The 19,441-nt window shown below is 33.6% G+C and overlaps 1 protein-coding gene across 1 annotated transcript in view; it reads right to left on the minus strand.

Annotated features, from left to right (window-relative positions):
• Positions 1 to 19,441, minus strand: part of FSTL5 (follistatin like 5) — a gene marked incomplete at both ends in the record, with an annotated part of 247,105 nt that overhangs the window by 113,230 nt on the left and 114,434 nt on the right. The window contains one exon of the mRNA XM_084263325.1: positions 10,601 to 10,797. Within this exon, the coding sequence (XP_084119451.1) occupies positions 10,601 to 10,797 (197 nt within the window). The remainder of the gene's footprint in view (positions 1 to 10,600; positions 10,798 to 19,441) is intronic.

Genomic DNA, 19,441 nt, shown 5'->3' on the forward strand with positions numbered 1-19,441 from the left:
ACTCACTGAAATTACACAAAAGTTATATAATATATAAAGAACGTTATATAGAGAATATATAGAATGGAGATAGACGCACTATAAGGACATTGCGAATATTAAATCTGATTTTACTTTGCATGTGTAAGAATGGTGATTAAGAAACATTCAAATATACTCATTACCAAGTACACATGACATAATATCTTTTTGCTCTAATGCCTAACCACAAAACTCAAATTCAGGCATTTTCAAAAATAACTAAAATGAACTCCTACTACCCTACTAATTGTATCAACTTCTTACAGGCTTTTGACAAGCCCATTATCTTCCCAAAGACCTGTTATAAAACTAGATGACCTGAAAAGGCTCCTGTTCCTCAATGGAGGTGCATGCGCTTTGTAAATAGACCATAATTAATAGCCATAAGATTTTAATTCCATTGAACTTCTCCCAGAAAACCATTCTTTAATTTGTGTACCATTTTGGTTTACACTCTATCTTATAGACATTTTCCTCAATTCCATCCAAGGAACTTTAAAGATGTTGAAACACACAAATATTCAGAAATTTCAATTTACCTGGTGCATCTATTAAAAAAAAAATCACATAACTGAAAGAAACAAACTTAATGCAACTCCTCTTCCTAAAGAAATACAGAAATAATGAATATAACTATAGTTAATTCCTTTTAAAAATAATTACTCTTCCTACCCACTACCTGTCTCCCAAAATAACTGCAAAACCATTTGTATTATCTTCAGACAGAGTCTGAAAAACAGGAGATCCAGGGGCTCTTGTGTTTCATTTTGTCTGCAAAGGAATCAGCAGTTATTATTCATGTAAATAGAAAATTTCTAAGCAAATAATAAATAGGAGCATTACAGCAAAGAGAAAGGATGCAAACATTTTATCCTACCAGAAGTAATCTTCTATATATTAATATAAAAGCACTATAAAAAGATAATAACCTTGTTAGTACATTAGAAAGTATGAAAACCATTCACAAAGATAAGAAAAATCACCACCAAAAAAAGCTTTAGTAATTATTAAAAATACACACTATGCTACCTGAATATTAGTGCTAGCTAGTCTCATACTTTAGAAGCCTGCTTATTAAGTTCACATTAACTGAATTGAGAAAAAAATGAAGTTGTGTAGATCTTACAGCTGGTATATAAAGGACAAAAATGTAGTCTGGGAAAAATTAATAACTCTAAGCCCATTGTAGTTATACAAGTAGTACCGGTAAGATATAATGGTGTGTATAGAAAATTTCACCCTAGAAAAAAATCTCTGAGATTTCAAGGCCATGAAATGAGGTTAAAAATCACAGTTGGTTCATGAAAAAGGAACATTAGGGTGAATAGCATTGTTCCTTTGCTTGCTTTTCACAAAGGGGCGTCTGAAGTAGTTTAAAACATTTGTTCTCACAAGCTTCAGTTGTAGAAAGATTTAACTTTACGCCAAAGGTGGTGCAATAAAACCTTTTTTAAAAGCTTGCAAACACCTGCCACTATAGTACCACGTTTTTCACTGCATGATAGTGTTCTCTGCTTCAGTCTTCTGAGTTGAAATCTGCCTTATGACACTTTTCATTTATAATTGGTCAATTTTATTTAAAATAAAAATAACCATAATTTTAAAAGTAGCCAAGATAATTGAGATAGATCCAATAATATTTTCATGGTGATTGATTATTTTTTATCTTCTGTAAACATGTATTTTTTTTACAGATATAAGATTCAATGCTTATAAATAGACAGCTTTATTCTGGTGATATAATTTGGGGTTGTTTGGAAGGGCCACAAAGATGATTAAAGGGCTGGACCACCTCCCCTACAAAGAGGCTGAGGGAGCTGGGCTTGTTCAGCCTAGAGAAGAGAAGGATGCAGTGGGACCTCATTGCAGCCTTCCAGTACCTGAAGGGAGCAGAGAAACAGGACGGAAATCTACTTTTTCAAAGGGTGGATAATGGCAGGACAAGGTGGAATGGATTAAAGCTAAAGGAGGGAAGGCTTAGATTAGATTTCAGTTAGAAGTTCTTTACAGAGAGAGTGGTAAGGTGCTGGAATGGGCTGCCCAAAGAGGTGATGGATGTCCCGTCCCTGGAGGTGTTCAAGGTCAGGTTGGATGGGGCCCTGGGCAACCTTGTGTAGATCCAGGCCTGGAAGTTGGTGGCCCTGCCTGTGGCAAGGTGGTTGGAGCTCTATGATCCTTGGTGTCCCTTCCAACCCATGCCATTCTATGATTCTATGTCGTGTTCCACTTATAACTCAGGGGATGGCTGAGAGACTGGTCAGATAGGGGAACTGCTCAACATCAACTTCAGGTCCTGAGAAATCATGCTGTTTATCACTTGTTTTTTATACATATAATTATTACTATTTTCCTTTGTTGTTTGTTTGTCCTGTTAAAGTGTTTTTATCTCAATGCAATGAGCTTTCTCACTTCACTCTTCTGATTCTCTCCCCTATCCACCCAGGGAAAATAAGAAAACGGCTGGGTGGTGCTTAGCTGCCAACTCAAAACAGACATAGTAGGGTGTGGGGATTCAGATTACCTGTTTCTGTAGCAGCTGCAGCTATATCAAATCAACTGAGATAGGAAATTACAACTTCTGTGAGACTCTACCAAAGCAAAGCTGAGTGCTTAGCAAGCCATTATCCAACAGAGAACTCATTTAGCAATTTATGTTAGCATGAAGTCTCTCTTAAAATCATAAGGATCAAACTGCCCTTTCACAATAATCCCTGACTGGCTGAAGAGACTTTTTTCTTGTTGACATTACCTTTTAAGAGACCTTCATGCATTAGTGAAATTCTGTAAGGTGGAACATATACATCCAAACAGGGAAAGAAAATTTGTCATTATGGGGGTCAAGAAAAACAAATAAAGACTGTGAATATTTTTTGTGTTTTCAAATGCTGTCATGACACGGTATTTTAATACCATATTCTAGGAAATACAGCCTGTCACACAAACACATTTTTCTTTTACTTATGTCTTATGTAAGGGATTTCACTTGCAAAACAGCTTGCTAAACATAATAAGTATTTTTCACTTCACACCCTACATCATTACAAGAGAAAAATAATACTAAGTAGTATCAATAAGACATACACTGCATGGATAATGCCAGTAGTTGCAAAGCCTGACAAAATAGATATTAATAAGGAATCATCAATGGCCGAAACAATCCTGTGGGATTTTGAAAACCTGGGATCTCATCCCAACTCTTTTTCGATAATTTAAAAATAAATATAAAAAGAAAATTGGCAGATGGTATATACTGTTGAGGTAAATAATAATAAGGATAAGGACATATGCAATGAAAAATATCACCTGGCTGGATGTTTTCAGGCAAAGGATCTGTGTTTTTATAGGGTCAAATATAAGTACATTCATCTAAAAATAAGAATCTAAACCATACCTTTATGAGGATAAATGGGCCCTGGAAAACATTTTATCTAAAAAAGAGCCAAAATTTTCTGTGGATAAGGAAGTCTAAGATTCTAGCATCGTTCTGTAGCCTAACCAAACAGTAATTGCCTTGTACCACCATCTTCCACAGCAGCATAACTTTGTGGAAATTAAAAGACTTCATAATCTCCAAAATCAAATTAGTAATAAAGGTTTGCAAATTGTTCCTTGTATTAACTTTCTTTAACACAATTAAATCAGTATTATTCTTAAAACTCACTACAATTTTCAGTAGAGCAGTAACAGCATCTTTAATTTGGTGTCTATAGTAAAGCATTACCTTTGAGCATTTCAGGTAGAGTGAGTAAAGATACGGGACTTCTGCATCACAGAATGAGTCATAGCACAAAGCTCTGAAATGGTAAACTCACTCCAAGTGGCATGTAAAGGTATGGAATTCATTTCAATTACACATATTACTTCAATACTGCCCCATACTAAATGAGCTATGCTGTTCAGATATGCGGGGCTTTTTTTCTGCAAAATGCTCTCACTAGAGTCATACTTTACACTTCCACACTTTACAGCTAGAAGATCTAATGTGACTTAGAAATATGCCCTTAGATGTCTACAAGTGTAATGGTGAAGCTCTACAGGTCTAGCTCACAGTATAGGAACAGAATAGGTCTTAGGACCACATAGATTCTGCACCTGAGAATTAGACTCAGAACTACCAGCACTTTGAAGCTTCCTAACATGAAACAATGCTCACATGAGTGGAAACAAAATTCTGCAGCATCATACTTTTGTGTCCACTTTCAATCAGCACAAGCCAGTGGACCTACCCAGGAAAGGAAGTGGGGTCTATGTCATGTGTTCAGCCAGCAGCTGAGCACAACACTGGCAATGGCTCACTCCTCCATCCTTGGATGGGATGGGGAGGAGAGCTGAAAGAAAAAGGAAAAACTCATGGGCTGGGATGAGACAAAGGTAAAACCTGTGGGTTGGGATGTTTACTGGGCAGCAAAGGAAGAGGAAAATAGTATCAGCATCTAGAATATACAAAGCAGGTGATACACAATGAAATTTGCTCACGCCAGAAACCTAACACCCAGCCCACCTTGGAAATACCTCTTTAGCTAGTTTGTCCCAGCTCTGTCCCCTCACACACTTACTGTGAAAGTTAACTATCTCAGCCCAAAACCAGGCCAGTCCATCTTCCTTCACATTCCATTGCTGTGATTAAAAGGACACCATTTCATAGAGCAGAGTTTAAGAAACATAGGCATGAATTTTGTTCCAAGCCCAAAATTGAGAAATTCGTAGCTGAAAGATCATCCAGCAGATACATTTTTGCAATGCTTACACACCTCTGAGGATCCTAAATGCTCGACTTCAAGCTACCTACCCAGGTGTATGAAATGTTCTCATAGTGTAAATATATGCTCAAGGGCATTAACCTAATACCTAGATATAGGGTATAATAAATCTCATTCTAAAAGCTATTAATAGCTCTTTTTTCCTTAAAATATCATTCCAGTAGTAAATAACTAAATTGTAATCTAGCAGAGTAACTGAATTATCTATTGTGCAAGAAAATAATGGGAACTGATAAAAGCAAAGGCAGCAAACACAGATCAAGATGTTGTTAGTATTTAGTATTACAATCACAGTGTTTGTAAGCTACGTCTCACTGCTAATACTCAAAATTTGTCTTTTCCCCCAATGTTTAAAAGTTTCATGTAAGAATCTTATTTCAATTTTGAATCTAAAACTTAAATTCGTGTATGTTAAATATTGCTTAAATTAGTGACAGCAAAAATGGGTAACACAAATTAAATAATAAGGTATCACTTATTAATAGGCAAGAAATATATAGAACTATAGCTTAATAGACGAACTAAACTTCTGCCTATAACAGATATAAGAAACACCAAAGTTGGTGAAAAATTCAAAAAGAAGAAATAGCCTTTTTATCCCTTTTCTAAATTCCAAGTTCTCCAAATAACACACAGCAATACCACTGGTAAGATGCAAGATCAAAGTCATAAAGGCCAAAATCTAATGGCCAGGACTCCACAAAGTATTTAGATCAGTTTCAGACACCAATGCTGACAGAAAAGGTACAATTTACATTAATTGTAGCTGTGCGAGCAAGTGCCACGAATATCGAATGTCATAAAGTGTGACCATATTATAATTAATAAAGAAGTAAACCAGGAAAAAGTTGGGTTTTTTCTTTCAGATCTCAGTGGCACAACATAGGGAACAGAGTTTAGGAATCCCACGAAGGAAAAGATGGAGCCACAATTCAGGCCAAGTTGTATAAAAAAGGACATGTATCTGTTCTCAATGCACAAATAAGCAAGTTTGATAGCAAATGTAACAACTGACAGTGATTGAAGCGAATCTGATTAAAAAAACCCAAAAAGCTTAAAGAATAAACAGAAATAAATTAATTAACATGCTATCTTAACTACACATTCAGTAGCAATTAATGCAGTATTACAGAACCAGAGAATGCTTTGGGTTGGAAAGGACCTCAAATGTCATCTGGTTCCAACCCTCAACTATTAAACCAACTAAATTGTTAAACCAGCTAGATCTACAATTCTTTAAGATTACATTTATAAACAAGGTATGGCGTACTCCTGAGATGAGGTAAGTAAACACACCTAACTTTACATAGCTGTAAAGACAACAGCACTTAATTTCCTACTTAAAATCAGTTTCTATTTTTAGTAACTTTAACATTAGAACTTTCAAATCAATTTTTTATGTGAAGTTGCTGCATATACCTACACACACACACCCTAATCTTGTGTATTTATCTACAAACACACATGGATATTTAACACTATTTAAAGGTTCATTACACTTTATGAGCAATCTGTATTTCTGATGTCACCTGTAATTGAAGCATATTAAACTGATCAGTGAAAATGGAATATTTAATTTGTACTTCCTATAAGTACTACTTATAATTCCTTGAAAGAGTTATGAATTTAGCATAGTTTCCTGAGAGTGGTTAATCTGTCTGTTTCTTAATTCTTTTTGCTTGCTCTTGCAAACTGGAATGAAATGACACTCAGAAAACACAAAAAAAATTGCAGAAATGAGGATGAGCATTGATAAAACGTAACATTTTCATGTGTCCTATACTATGTTACTAGCCTATTTCTATAAAATTTTGCTTTTTTAGCTCACTAAAGGAATAAACAGAAGCAGCTTTAAGTCTAATCAAGAAGTGATCATTTCACTTTCACACATAGAAGGAACTTGAATTTCACTCTTGAGCATGATGATGCATTATTAAAGCCTGTGTATCTTTCACTGATGGTAGGCAGAAAAGGCAGTTACTGTTTATAAAATGGCAGGAATAACAGCATTCATCACTGGAACAACACAATTTATTCCCATGTCTCCCCATAACACTTCTGATATTTTCTCTCTTCTATACTGCAACAATAATATAGAGTAATCAAGCAGTCCACAGTGATAGAAACACTGACATTCCATTTATAAATTTGTACTAAATTCTAGTTTGGTTTTGCACAAGATAAAAGACAACAGATAAACAAGGGAGTCTGTTAACAACTGAATATTCATAGCTAACAAGAAGAATCTGTCTTCCTTTATTTTGGATTCATCGAATTCTTCCAATGAGCTTTAAAAATAAAACAAACCCTTCAAGGAACCATCCTACTTTAATAAAAATCTTGCCATTATGTTGCATTTTTGTCAAACCAGAGGTGATGAAGATGGTGACAATTCTGCCTAGTTCCTAGTCTACCCTTTAGGAAGGTTAAATATTCTTTCTGATTAGTATCTACCTCTCTAAACCATGTGATCTTAAATGTTAACTTTGTCAGTAAGTTCTTTCAAAATCAAGTCACCTCTAATTTGCCAATGTAGGAATTTGTAACTAGAACATTTGATGAGCTATGGTCAGCAGTGAAAGCAGTCAAGAATTTATATGTGTAAAAAACCAAATCCTCACTTAGTCTGCATGGAGCAATATAAACCCACTGGGTTACCATTTTCATTGCAGCCTACCTTGTCTGATTTTTATGCTAATGAAGTTATAATTATTTTTAAACGGTGATTCTGCATTAGACTGCAAAAAAAGGTAAAGTTTACTAAGATGTCAGAATTGTTAAAATCAAAGAAAAAATATTAGTCAGCCAATTTTGAATTGGGTGTAATAGATGAAATATTTTTTTTAAAAATTCTCACTATTTGAATTATTTTTAATAATAAGAATTATTTTTGTGTTTTTCTGGAGAGGAATATTAGGTACTCTTGCATAAAGATGCAAATGCAAGAACCTTATGATTTCTGATCCAAAATAAATCAATAAAAATTGGAGTCATCTTGTCACCATTTTCAATCCCCAAGAGATTAATTTCAATTTTACATTAGGTAGGATGACCATATTGACACCTATGAGAGAATAAAATGAAATCCAAGAGCCTGATTGCACTCACTGCACAGCACGATTGAGGAGATATAAATTTTAAGATGTACTAAAAACTGAAGTTGAATATTCATGTGAACATAAATTAATTTCAGGAGTCCTTGGTTTCTACAAAAAATATGATATTTTTCATATTTTCTTACTGTGATTAAATTTAAAATGTAGACAGGCAGTATTCATGGATACACAGAAGGGTAAGAACTGGAAGGAACTTCTGGAGACCTTGTCCAACCTCCTTGTTAAAGCAGGATCATCTAGAACAGGTTGCATAGGACAGTGTCCAGGCAGAAGAAGAGATGGTGTCCAGAGAAGGAGATGCCACAACCTCTCTTGGCAGCATGTCCCAGCGCTCTCTCACCTTCAAACTAATACCAATCACATTCTCAAGATAGTTAATGGGCTCAGTATTCATTTAGTGGCAGGGATGTCTCTCATTATGAATCAATACCATTCAAGATGAAGTCTTTTGTTTGTTTTCTCCTACTACAGCAATCACAATTTTTAGAAATACTAATAGCTATCATATACAAAAAGGACAGAAAAGAGGTAAAGTCTAATCCCACACTGCAAAATAATCCTGCTTTACCACACTTTTGTTTTCAACAAGAACAAAAAATTTTCACTGGGCCAAAACGCAGAAGGATAAAAAAAATCACATTTTCAAGAAAGGTATTGCTCTGAAAACCAATGCATTTAATTTGAAGATATTACTCCATTCTTTTAATTTGTCATCTTTTTTTAAGATTTCAGAGACAATAAAATCAGATACTCTGCTTGTAAATATATAGGCAAAAGTTGCCTCCACCAGATGAAGGCAAAGATTTACAAATATTGAGATTATACAAGGGCTTTGTTCTTAGCTGCAGAATCACACACCATTCTGTGTTTTGTAAAAGGGATTCAGTGTTTCCTTTTGTCATATGAAAGGGAGACAAAGGTTTTCAGCTGAAGCCTCTGCTACCAAGGAGGCTTCTGAGAAACAGGTATAGCTTCTCTTTTTTTTTCTTTATTCAAACTGACTAAAAAACTATTACTGAGGGCAACAGGTTACTCCATTGTATCTCTTGTAAAACATCAATAACAAACCACATGCCACTAACAATAAAGTTGGTTTACATTATTCTTTACATTGAATGATTTGATGTTTCTGCAACGAATTGTAGCAAAATCACAAAGCACTATGATTGGATTTTAAGGCTGTTTGACCTGATTATACACTTATGAAAAAACATAGCTTCAAAAATGCCGTTATAAGTTAGTTTTCATAGAAAAAAGTACATAGGAAAAGTACATATATAAAGTTTGAAAACACCATAATGGGAGATTTTTTTTAACTATGTTTGAAATAAAAGACAAAGGAAAAAGAAAAAGTATATGTGTAACCACTGAATAGAGAAGGATTGTTTCTTTATACAAACCTGGAAATTCTGCAAAATATTTTTGATACTTAACTTCAGCTCTAGTACTTTAGTCCTGACCCCTCTAATGAAAAGAGCATGATTCACTGGCAATTAGATAATGGGTTTGTAGTGGTGAAAGTATGCAACAATTCTCCAATAGTTACATGAAGGCTATGGCAACAAAGTTATTTTCAAGTGGTAAAATAAAGAAGTATTTGAAATTCAGTTTCTTTTATTGTCAATCATTACACTCATCTCTATCACATTTTTAAAGTGTTATATATCTGTAAGCGTTTGCACAACTGTATCTGTGACTCCTATTGTGTTATGTATTCATATAGCACATTCATATTAAAGTATTATTTGTAAAGTATATACAGGCACTAAATTCCTTTGAAAGTTGGAAAGCAGGAAAGCTTACCTTAAGAAGTACAAAAATAATATTTTTAGTTGTGGAGTTTGGGGTTTTAGTATGTTTGGGTTTTTTGGTAATGGATAATTAATTATTTTAAATGTTACCTAAATTTGCATGTAGCTTCTGGAAATTGCCACAAAAACTTTAGAAGATAACTGTATGGAAATGATAACTCCAGCTTAATATCTTAAATATTATATATTCATTTTCTTACCACTGCCATGCAACTTAAAAACATAACTATCAACAGTGGCATCTAACAAATCTTTAATTAAATGGCTGTCTAGTACCAGATTCATTAATATAGCTCAGCCATGATTAGGTTTCTCAAACATTATCTATTAAATCAAAGTACATTTGATAAAAGTAACACACTTTAATAGAGTTAACCCTTCTAGGTAGATTAAAGTTAGTGTTGTCATGCCTACCAGAGCAACAATTATTGGTTTAGATCTCTAATTTATGAAAGCTTGCTGTTTAGAGATGACATGAATTCTCTTTCCAAAACTACTTCTGTACTTGTCTAGCCCTAACTCATATAAAGCAGTAATGATTCTTTACTACTACAGAAGTGATTTAAAATACCATTGTAATTGTCTTCAACTTCAAAAATACATCTATTTGATTGGGCTTTACAATAACACACTGTGGATAATAAAAACTCATGGACAAAGCAATCTATGTGTTCTAACCCAGTAAGGTATATCCCAAAACATTATATTCAATATTCTGATCAATCACTGCAGAATTTCTGAATAATTCAGCTTTTAAAAAAATCTTGAATGAAGTTTTCTACCTCAGAGACATTTATTTTGTAAGCTGAAGGTATAAGATTCTATACGTGTGAATCCTGGCAAAGACAACTAAATAGCTACTGTGCTAATACAATCAAAATCTAAATCTTACCTGAGATAATTCATTAGTGTCCACAAGTCCATTGTTGTCTGAATCAAAATAATTAAACATTTGATCTACAAGATGTTTCTTGAAAGCCATTTTCTCATCAACAATTTTATCTTTTGATTGCACAATGTATCTCTGATGCTGTAGATCCAGTAACATATTTTTCATTTTGGTGTATTCAGTAGGTTTGCATTTATCCCCTGAAAAGAAAATACAAGACATGAGACTACTTTGAATTTTATTTTTTATCACTAGTTTAAAAGCAATTAAAAAAAAGGTAAAAATTGGACAAGTAGAGAGTATTATCATCTTCTTTTAACAATACCAGCAAGGTTGCTTTATGATGCTGCTTTATGAATTTGCTCTGCAGTAGTTTGATACCATTTCCTTATCTGGTCTTCAGACTAAAGCCCAAAAGTTATTGCAGTTCTAGATACTTTCTGTAGACAAAATTTTCTGTGTATGGGAACTAAAGAAAGTTTTAGCAGTTCCAAGCCTGTACTTTTTTCATCTAGATCATTCCAGTGTACCTGTAGATGTTTGTAAAATATTACACTTGGTAAATCATTTCATATAAACATTCATAAAGTGAATACTGCAATGTAATATATGCAGTGAAAACTGAACTGCAAATATAACAGAAAATGATATATTATAAAGAATATATTTCATAACAATATTTGACTTCAGAAATTAGAAATTACACTTGATTGCTCATAAGCTAGCTCTACCTTTTGTTTTACTGGACATATCAAATATATTTGAACAAGAGAAGGTGGAATTGCCAGAGGAAAAGGATATTTTTGACAATATCTAATTTATTTTATTCATTATGAAATCTTTAATAAGGCAGAAATTGCTACAGCAAATGTTCCACACATAGTGACTGCACTTGCTACTTATTCTAAATCAAAGAACAATACAGCATATGTCTCTCTTTTTCTTAGTTACTTATACAAATCAGAGAAACAGTTTAGAAGTTTTTTTGCTTTATCAAGATAACCTTAGTTTGTATTTCAAAAGTTTCTTTGATAAGGTATGTAAATGTGGACCAGCAAAATACTAGGTATTTATTGCAAATATATACTTTACAGTTAGTTAATACTTAAGCTAACTTCACATACTGAATTCAAGGCTAGAATGATATACTGATTAGGAAGGATACCTATCTCCCATTCTCTTTTTAGATGATATGATGAAGATACTAGTATTAATGAGAAACAATTATTTGCCTCACAGAAACTGCTTAAACAGTTTTATTTGTAAGAAGATGCCATTTAAGAAATGTTGAATTTACATGTATGAGACTGGAGTTCATTATCGTGGTGTTTTTAATATGCATTATGAATATACCACTATGTCAACCTCCGTCAACATTTCATAAGGCAGAGAGTGCTTCTCACTTGTTACTAGCAAGAGTCAGTAGCACAGCAATATTTTCTTTCTTCTAAAAGCCACTACCTGTTATGTTTTCATTTGAAAATCTCAACTGAAGTAAGAGAAATAAACAGAAGCGAGCTGCATTTAACTGCAGCCTAACCTAGATATAGATATTTGCACATTTGTCTGTCTGCCAGAGGCACGAAGATTGAAGACATACAATTTTAAGACCTGAGTTCTCTGTGACTGCTTTTCAGGGGTGTAACACAGAAAAACTCAGTAGGGAAACATGTTTATTCCTTAGACATTTTGGAGCTGCAGTGAGCAAACCTTGCCATCTGAATGGATGGCTCCAGGTGGTGGGGAGGGAAAAGAGCACTTATCTTTAACATACTCTAATTCATTTGGGTGAACTCCAAAAGACTGGGCCAGGAAAATAAGTATCATCTTTTCCTCCCCAAGATAACTTTTGTGGTTGTGATAACATCAGGGAAAGACAGTTTGGTTTTACTCAAGTGCAGCTGGTCTTGCGCTATTTTACCTACACTCCTGGCAGGGATGGGAAAGACAAATCCTATTTCTTTTATACTGTACTGCTCTGACAACTTACCATGTCCAGGTTTTATCCCCTGTAAATTATTTTTGATCTCATTCTGCAATTCTAAAAGTGCAAAAAGATATTTCTACCTTAGAGATACACAGTATAAACAAAGCAGTTTATTTCCTAATAATATCTGTTAAATCCTGGAACTGTTACAGTATGTTTCATGAGTTGCTACAGGTTCAAGAGAGGAAATAAATAAAATGTCACACTGACAGGTTTTTTTGAGGCCCAGAACAATGTCCCTCACATTAATGATCAAACAAGAATTGAATATAGGTTCTCACATCAACAAAGAAAATAATGTTGTTAATATTCATTAGAATATTATTTTCTGAAGCATTTCTTTTTTGTTCACTTGCCATCACATAGCACAAATTTCTGAAACTAGTACAATAGTCACATAAGAACACTTAGATATAACATGATTGTAAACTATTTTACATTTTTTCCCAGAAGGCAAACATACTTAGACCATTCCATGAATGCTGCAGAATGCAGTTACCTGAGAGATTGCTATTGCCACAAGTTTGCCTACTACTTGCAGAAAAACTTAATTAATAAATTAAGAGTAGAAGGCTTTTTGTCACACTTTCTGCCTAGTAAAGCTACAACCTCAATGTCAACAAAATATCTTAAATTACATTGCATTAACTCATCAACAAGATAACATAATTTCTTCAGAACCTGTTGCTAAAATCCATTATAGGTGTTCCACACTAAGATAACTCTTCATTTTTATTTTTCCTGTTCCTTTATATTACCTGGAAATATTTTTAATCTGAAAAGTAGCACAAATTTACCAGTATGTTGTATTTACTGCTAACAAAATATTAATGTCTTTTTAATATTAATGAAAATATAATTAATGACTGATTATGTTATTTATTTATGCAAAAAGTAACCTTTTTCATAGATACTGAAACATTAGTCACAATGGCAGTCTGCTGAAAACCAGCTACAAATAAGCTGAATACAGTTCACAAAGCAATTTCATGTCTCTACAACCCATCTTCAGCAGATTATTATTTTACACTCAACAACAGTGTTAAAGCCTATCGTCTTTACGGGGTTGTTTGTACCATGTCTGTAAGATAATAGCTGTAATTTGCTCTCAGTGTATACCTGCTCACTCTACAGATCAACTTGACAGAATTACAGTGCCAGCCATGATAGTCCACTGGCTTCTAGTTGCATCTTTTATGTTTGCTAGAGCCCAGACTGATTCTTTTTATTGCTTCACTAACTTGTTTGAAAGCTAGTACTCATGATGAAAATATTGCTACAGCTTTCAGAAAAACCTCTGTTGGACATCATTTATGGTTTAAAACAAGATGCTATTTTGTTTCTCACTTATCTAAATAGGTTAGTCTGACCGATATAAAAGACAACTTAATCAACAGTAGCTTCCTGCAACTACACTGTGCCAGTTTTCTGTAATATGACAGCAGTATTCCCCTATCCATTTATCTGAAAAGGATGTCAAGGTCATTGTGCATGAGTACATGGTTTGCATATAAAGGCGGGGAGAACAATATTCAGGCATTAAGCACATTGGCAGTACTCTACAATAACTTAAAATGACCTTACAAAAAAACATTACAAATAAAAGCTTTGGTTTCAGTTGCCCTAGACTTTGGTGGGGTTTAGGTATTGTTTATGACAGAACATAATATGTAATGGAAAAATAACCTGAACTATCCATCTTTCATATGCAGCGTAACACATGTCCACTTGATAAATCTTGGGAGAAGCACAGACATTCAAGGGTCTAGGAAGATACAGGGTACATGCTGCACATGATGAATGGTTGGTTACCTTTTCTGTTCTCCAGCCTTATAATACTAATTGAGAATACCAAACTTTAATGTTTGTGATGAAAAATATTAGATATGCTTCACTAGTATAAATAAAAGTCAGCGTATGAGTAATAGTAGCTATCACTTGCAAACAGTGGTTCTGTTCATGAAATTAGAGAGAAAAAAATGATTTTATTTTAAAGTTTAATTTTATTATTTTTAAATGCAGAAAATAAGAAAAAAGAGAATAGGTAGAAACTTATAGATACTTATAGCAAATGTAAGTGCAGGAACCTTACAAAGAGCCTGAACCCTATATAGCAATTCTGTCCCAAAGTCTACATCCATTTTTTTTCTATTGCTGCTTTACCTCTTTTTATGCTCATCAAAGTAATCTGTTGTAAAAAAATTATTATATTTTGATCTAACACCCACCTTTTAAATATTACCATGCATACTGACACCATGCTGGTGACAGATGAACCTTTAGTTTACGATCTAACTTAATTACATTTGTAGTAAAACAGGTTTACAACACGTATACTACATTAAAACATTTTAATTTCATACATAATTTAAAGTAGTCTACACCAAAGTCTCTGTAGACTTGAACATAAGGACCAACATGATGGATGGATGCAACAGACAGATAAGAAGATTACAAGGAAACAATGAGACATTGTCAAAACAACACACAGTTTCATTAACAAATCACCCTCTTATCTTGTTCTCATCACTGCCTTTTATTGCAATATTCAAGGAAATGTGAAGCAGATGTTTAAATTACAAGAATGGGGTTCTGTTTACAGGAGACCTCTCCCAGGCTGGAGTAGCAGCAAAAAAAACCCCAAAAACTCAGAGTTGCTTTATTTGTGTTCTAATTTAGTAAATATTACTTGTAAAATAGTTGTCTCAATCATCAATGGTAAATAAGGATTAAGAATTCTAATGTTACCAGTGAGGAAAATTAATTTATACTTAACGTGACTGAGAAAGACAAACTACTGGGAATATGCTATAATTATGTTATTTCCAAAAATACCTACTAAATGCTATGTAATTATCTACATACATGAAAGAGAAATACAGACATTGTGCATAATTTACTAATTTAATTCCGTTTTCTGATAGTTTTTTATTATTTGTGAACTAGTCTTCCCACATAAAGCAATAGTTACTTTCTAAAAAAAAATACTGGAAAGGTCTTTTTGTGTTCTTTTTTGCTTAGAAAGGGCTAATTCTAATACACAGTATATTTTGTAAAAAAAAATATCAAAACAAAATACTTCTATGAGTTATTTTGCGTTTTCTGACATCATCTGTACAATCCTAGAAGGTTTGCAGAAACCTAAATGTGATAATGGAAACACACTGGAATTGAAGGGCCATTCTTTGGTCCCCTATCTTGTAACTTCTGAAATAGCAGTAGTCCTATGTTTGACTTAATTCAGTATCAAAAATAGGAGAAAATTGGAAATATTTGACTGTTTCCCTCCATCCAGTAAAACAGAGCTTTGCAGCTTTATCTCTGTTACCCAGGAAATAGATGAAAGTCAGATTTTGAGTGCTGTAGTCCTCCAAAACAGTATTGAATAGGTGATATTACAGAAAAAGAAGTGTCTGACAATTTAACTCTTAGTTCATCTACAAGAGAAAGATATATATAAAACCTAACTATTTATGAAAACTTGCCAAATAATATACACATTATTATTAACATCTGTAGAAAAATATAAAAGAATCAGCTATGAGAGTTTAGGAGTCACTCCTTAAATCCAAATTCAGATACCAGATTTTTGTATTACACAGTTTTTGGAAAAAACTAGTATGTATAGAGAAGGTAAAAAAGAACATATTTAAAAAACAAACCATCTGATTTCTGTTCTCATTTTTTTCACCAATTTCAGAGTTAATACAGGTATTTTAACTTGCCTTAGCATCTCCATCTATGTAGCTGAAATAGCATCTATATAGTTAGAATAACTCAATAGAGGGCTATCGAATTATTAGTATTCATGGAGCATCTATCTCTGTGAAAGTCATCAGCTGCTGAGATACAACTGCATTCTGAGATATTTTATTATTTTGAACTGAATTGTATCTATATAGCAAAAATGGCTTCCACAAAGACATTTTTTCTTGAACAACCACAATAATTTTGGATGTCCCAGAAGTAGCAACTAGTTTTCAGTAGATCATATTGCATATGAACACTTTTAAGTATTCCAAAACTGATATAAACATAAATGAGTTTTTTGGAAATGGACTAACCTGATGAGCAACAGGCCTACTATTAACCTTCTAAATATATTTTGAACAAATTCAGAATAATCCAACTAGCCAAAAGAATTCATGGCAAAGAAAATATATGTACATTCTGTGAAGCAAAAATAAGAAATTAATCATACATAACATGCCTATATATGCACACATGTAGAAACTAATACAGATATGCACACACACACCCCTCCATACATACAATGAAGAAGACACTACAGATTTGGCCTAGTATCAATTCAATTCAAAACATAACAAATGAGAAAAACATTCAACTATTTTTCTATTATATTTCAGTCTCTACAGATGAAGCATTAAAGTTGTAATCTCCCTTTTTCTGTTAGGGCTACAAGTAACATTTTAAAACATTAAAATTGCTTAGATTGAGCTGAAAGAAATTTCAAGTTCAAATATCATTTCACAATACCTTATTTTTCAATATCAAACACTTATTTTCCAAACCCAGAGCTCAACAGTTCTGACCCTTACTGTCCATTGTTCTCATTGCTTACATTCAAGTGCTGGTCCAAAGCTTCAATCTCATCTGTACGTAGACCTAACTTTTGATCTGTGGTCCACAGGTTGAGGAGGAGAGAGCTTTACACTGCAAACTAGTATTTTTCAGCAAAAATTTCTGGACAAATAGCGATTAATCAATACTCTTCACTGTTGCCACTAAAAGATGAAAATTTTCTAGAAAATTTAAAAAAATTATAGTTTAGGATTGCAAATCTTGTTCCTGCAGCTACTCAGCTTTACATACTCAGAATGCTGAAAACCAGAGACATTTTCAATCACTCTGGGTTTGGCTTTTGGGTTTTTTTTGGGGGGTGTGGGGTTGTTGGGAAAGGGGTTTTTTAGCTAATTTATACAACACTCAATCAGCACATGGACTGCTCTATGTCTTATTTTGTAGCATCCACAGATCCCAATTTGTAGATACAATTATTTAAATCTAAACAGCATTACTGTCAAAGTTAGACACTTGGGTGTATCTTCAATGTTTGAGTAAGTAGCATCTACAAGAATTGCTACAAATTTTCAACACAGTGTTGTCTATTTATATACAATATATGTACAAAAACAACGTTCCTTCTACATAAAAATTCTACTATCCAGAGACAGGCACACAAATCTGAAATTTTAACTTTCTGTCTTAGTCCTTAGGCAAATACTTCTAAAAATTACCATCACTGGATACTAAAACCAAACTGAAGCTTTTCAAAGGATTAGGTCCACTTTGCAAATGCCCTTTCCTCAAAGCATATACAGAAGTCATAATTTTGCTTAAGAAAACAAGAATAAATAATATTTCTGTTTTTTTTCCCCCCAGGAATAGTTACAATAAGTGTGAGAAAGATTAAACCAAGAAGTATCCTACCAAAGGAAGAAAAGTACCAAAATCAGTATTTGGGGTCGGAGGGGAGGCGGGGTTGGAGGGGGGGGGGAGTGGAGGAGGGGGGGGGGTTGGAGGAGGGAGGGCACAAAATGACAACACTTTGACTTGTTAACAGATTGGTTAACGCAGCACAGATCTCTTGGTAGACGAAAATAGGCCACAAACTTTCACCTTCAAGATGACATTTGAAGGCTACAGCTAGCTGAACATAAACAAAACATCATTTTCCACAGCTGAGGAAACACTGAATATACAGATTGTTTGGACAACATGTTAGCATCACAAACACCACAAGCAGAGTTAGTATGGAACTGGCAAATGGAACTCTTCTACAGGATTGACCCTGCCTTCAAACAAACAATAAATCCACACTGATTTCAAATAGTCATATCGCTTCTCAAAATTTCTTGATGCCTCAGGTACTTAACTCAGCATATTCTACCATAAAGAGATGAAAATGGACACATTTAACAAAGATACCTAATTTTCCAAATATCATAGTATTTCAGGTAAACTTTTCTTCTTTTCCCAACATGTGCTGAAAAGATTACCTATTACCTGACTTTTTCGTTTTCTTGAATCTTGCACGTCAAGCTTTCAAATCACTTTTCCCAACTGTCCCACACATTAAAAAATAACTTTAATTTCATAAGTAAAAATGTATATACAACATTAATAAGAAAATAATCTGTATTTCCTTGCCCTTCCTAGCTTATTAAAAGAAAAAACTGAGAAAGAAAAAGATAAAAGCAGTGTGCCCTAAAGGCAGGAATTGCTAAAAATGAAACAGGAGTTTAATGCAGCATTTTATTTTCCCCTCTAGGGGAGTTAACCCAACCATTTCTGTTAGTCTTCCTCCCACAGGGCTTAAGACAACCTTTGACTTGCAATATCTAGAGTGATACTATGAAAGCTATGAAACCCTATAGGCCTACATTAAAAAAAAAAAAAATAAACAAACAGAAAGAGAGACAGAAAGAGAAGTTAGATTAAAAAGTATTCCAAATCCAGAAGGGAAATACTTTTAGCATGTAAGCATAACCATAAATCTATGTAGAGATTAATGTTAAGCTTTTTTTTTTTAATATGCTATGCTTTTCCTTCTTGGGAAGCATGTATCAGAGGGTGCTTTCAAAAGAAAAAAAAAGAAAATTAATGAGAGAGATGAAACAAGTCTTGCATTAACTCATTATCTTCCTTTTCCCAAGTGTTTCCCTGAGATGCAGAGTATTTATGGGTTTATGAATGTAGGGTCTTAAAACCAGATTAAGCCTAACTAAAACAGCACTAGAGTTAAAAAGGACTCAGTTACTCCATTTCTATTTCTTACCCTCCATCACATATTCCCACCACTTCCTGCGTTCTACCTTTACTACAATTGTCATTGA

This window comes from Gallinula chloropus (genome assembly GCF_964237585.1).
Source record: "Gallinula chloropus genome assembly, chromosome: 4".
Classification (NCBI taxonomy): domain Eukaryota; kingdom Metazoa; phylum Chordata; class Aves; order Gruiformes; family Rallidae; genus Gallinula; species Gallinula chloropus.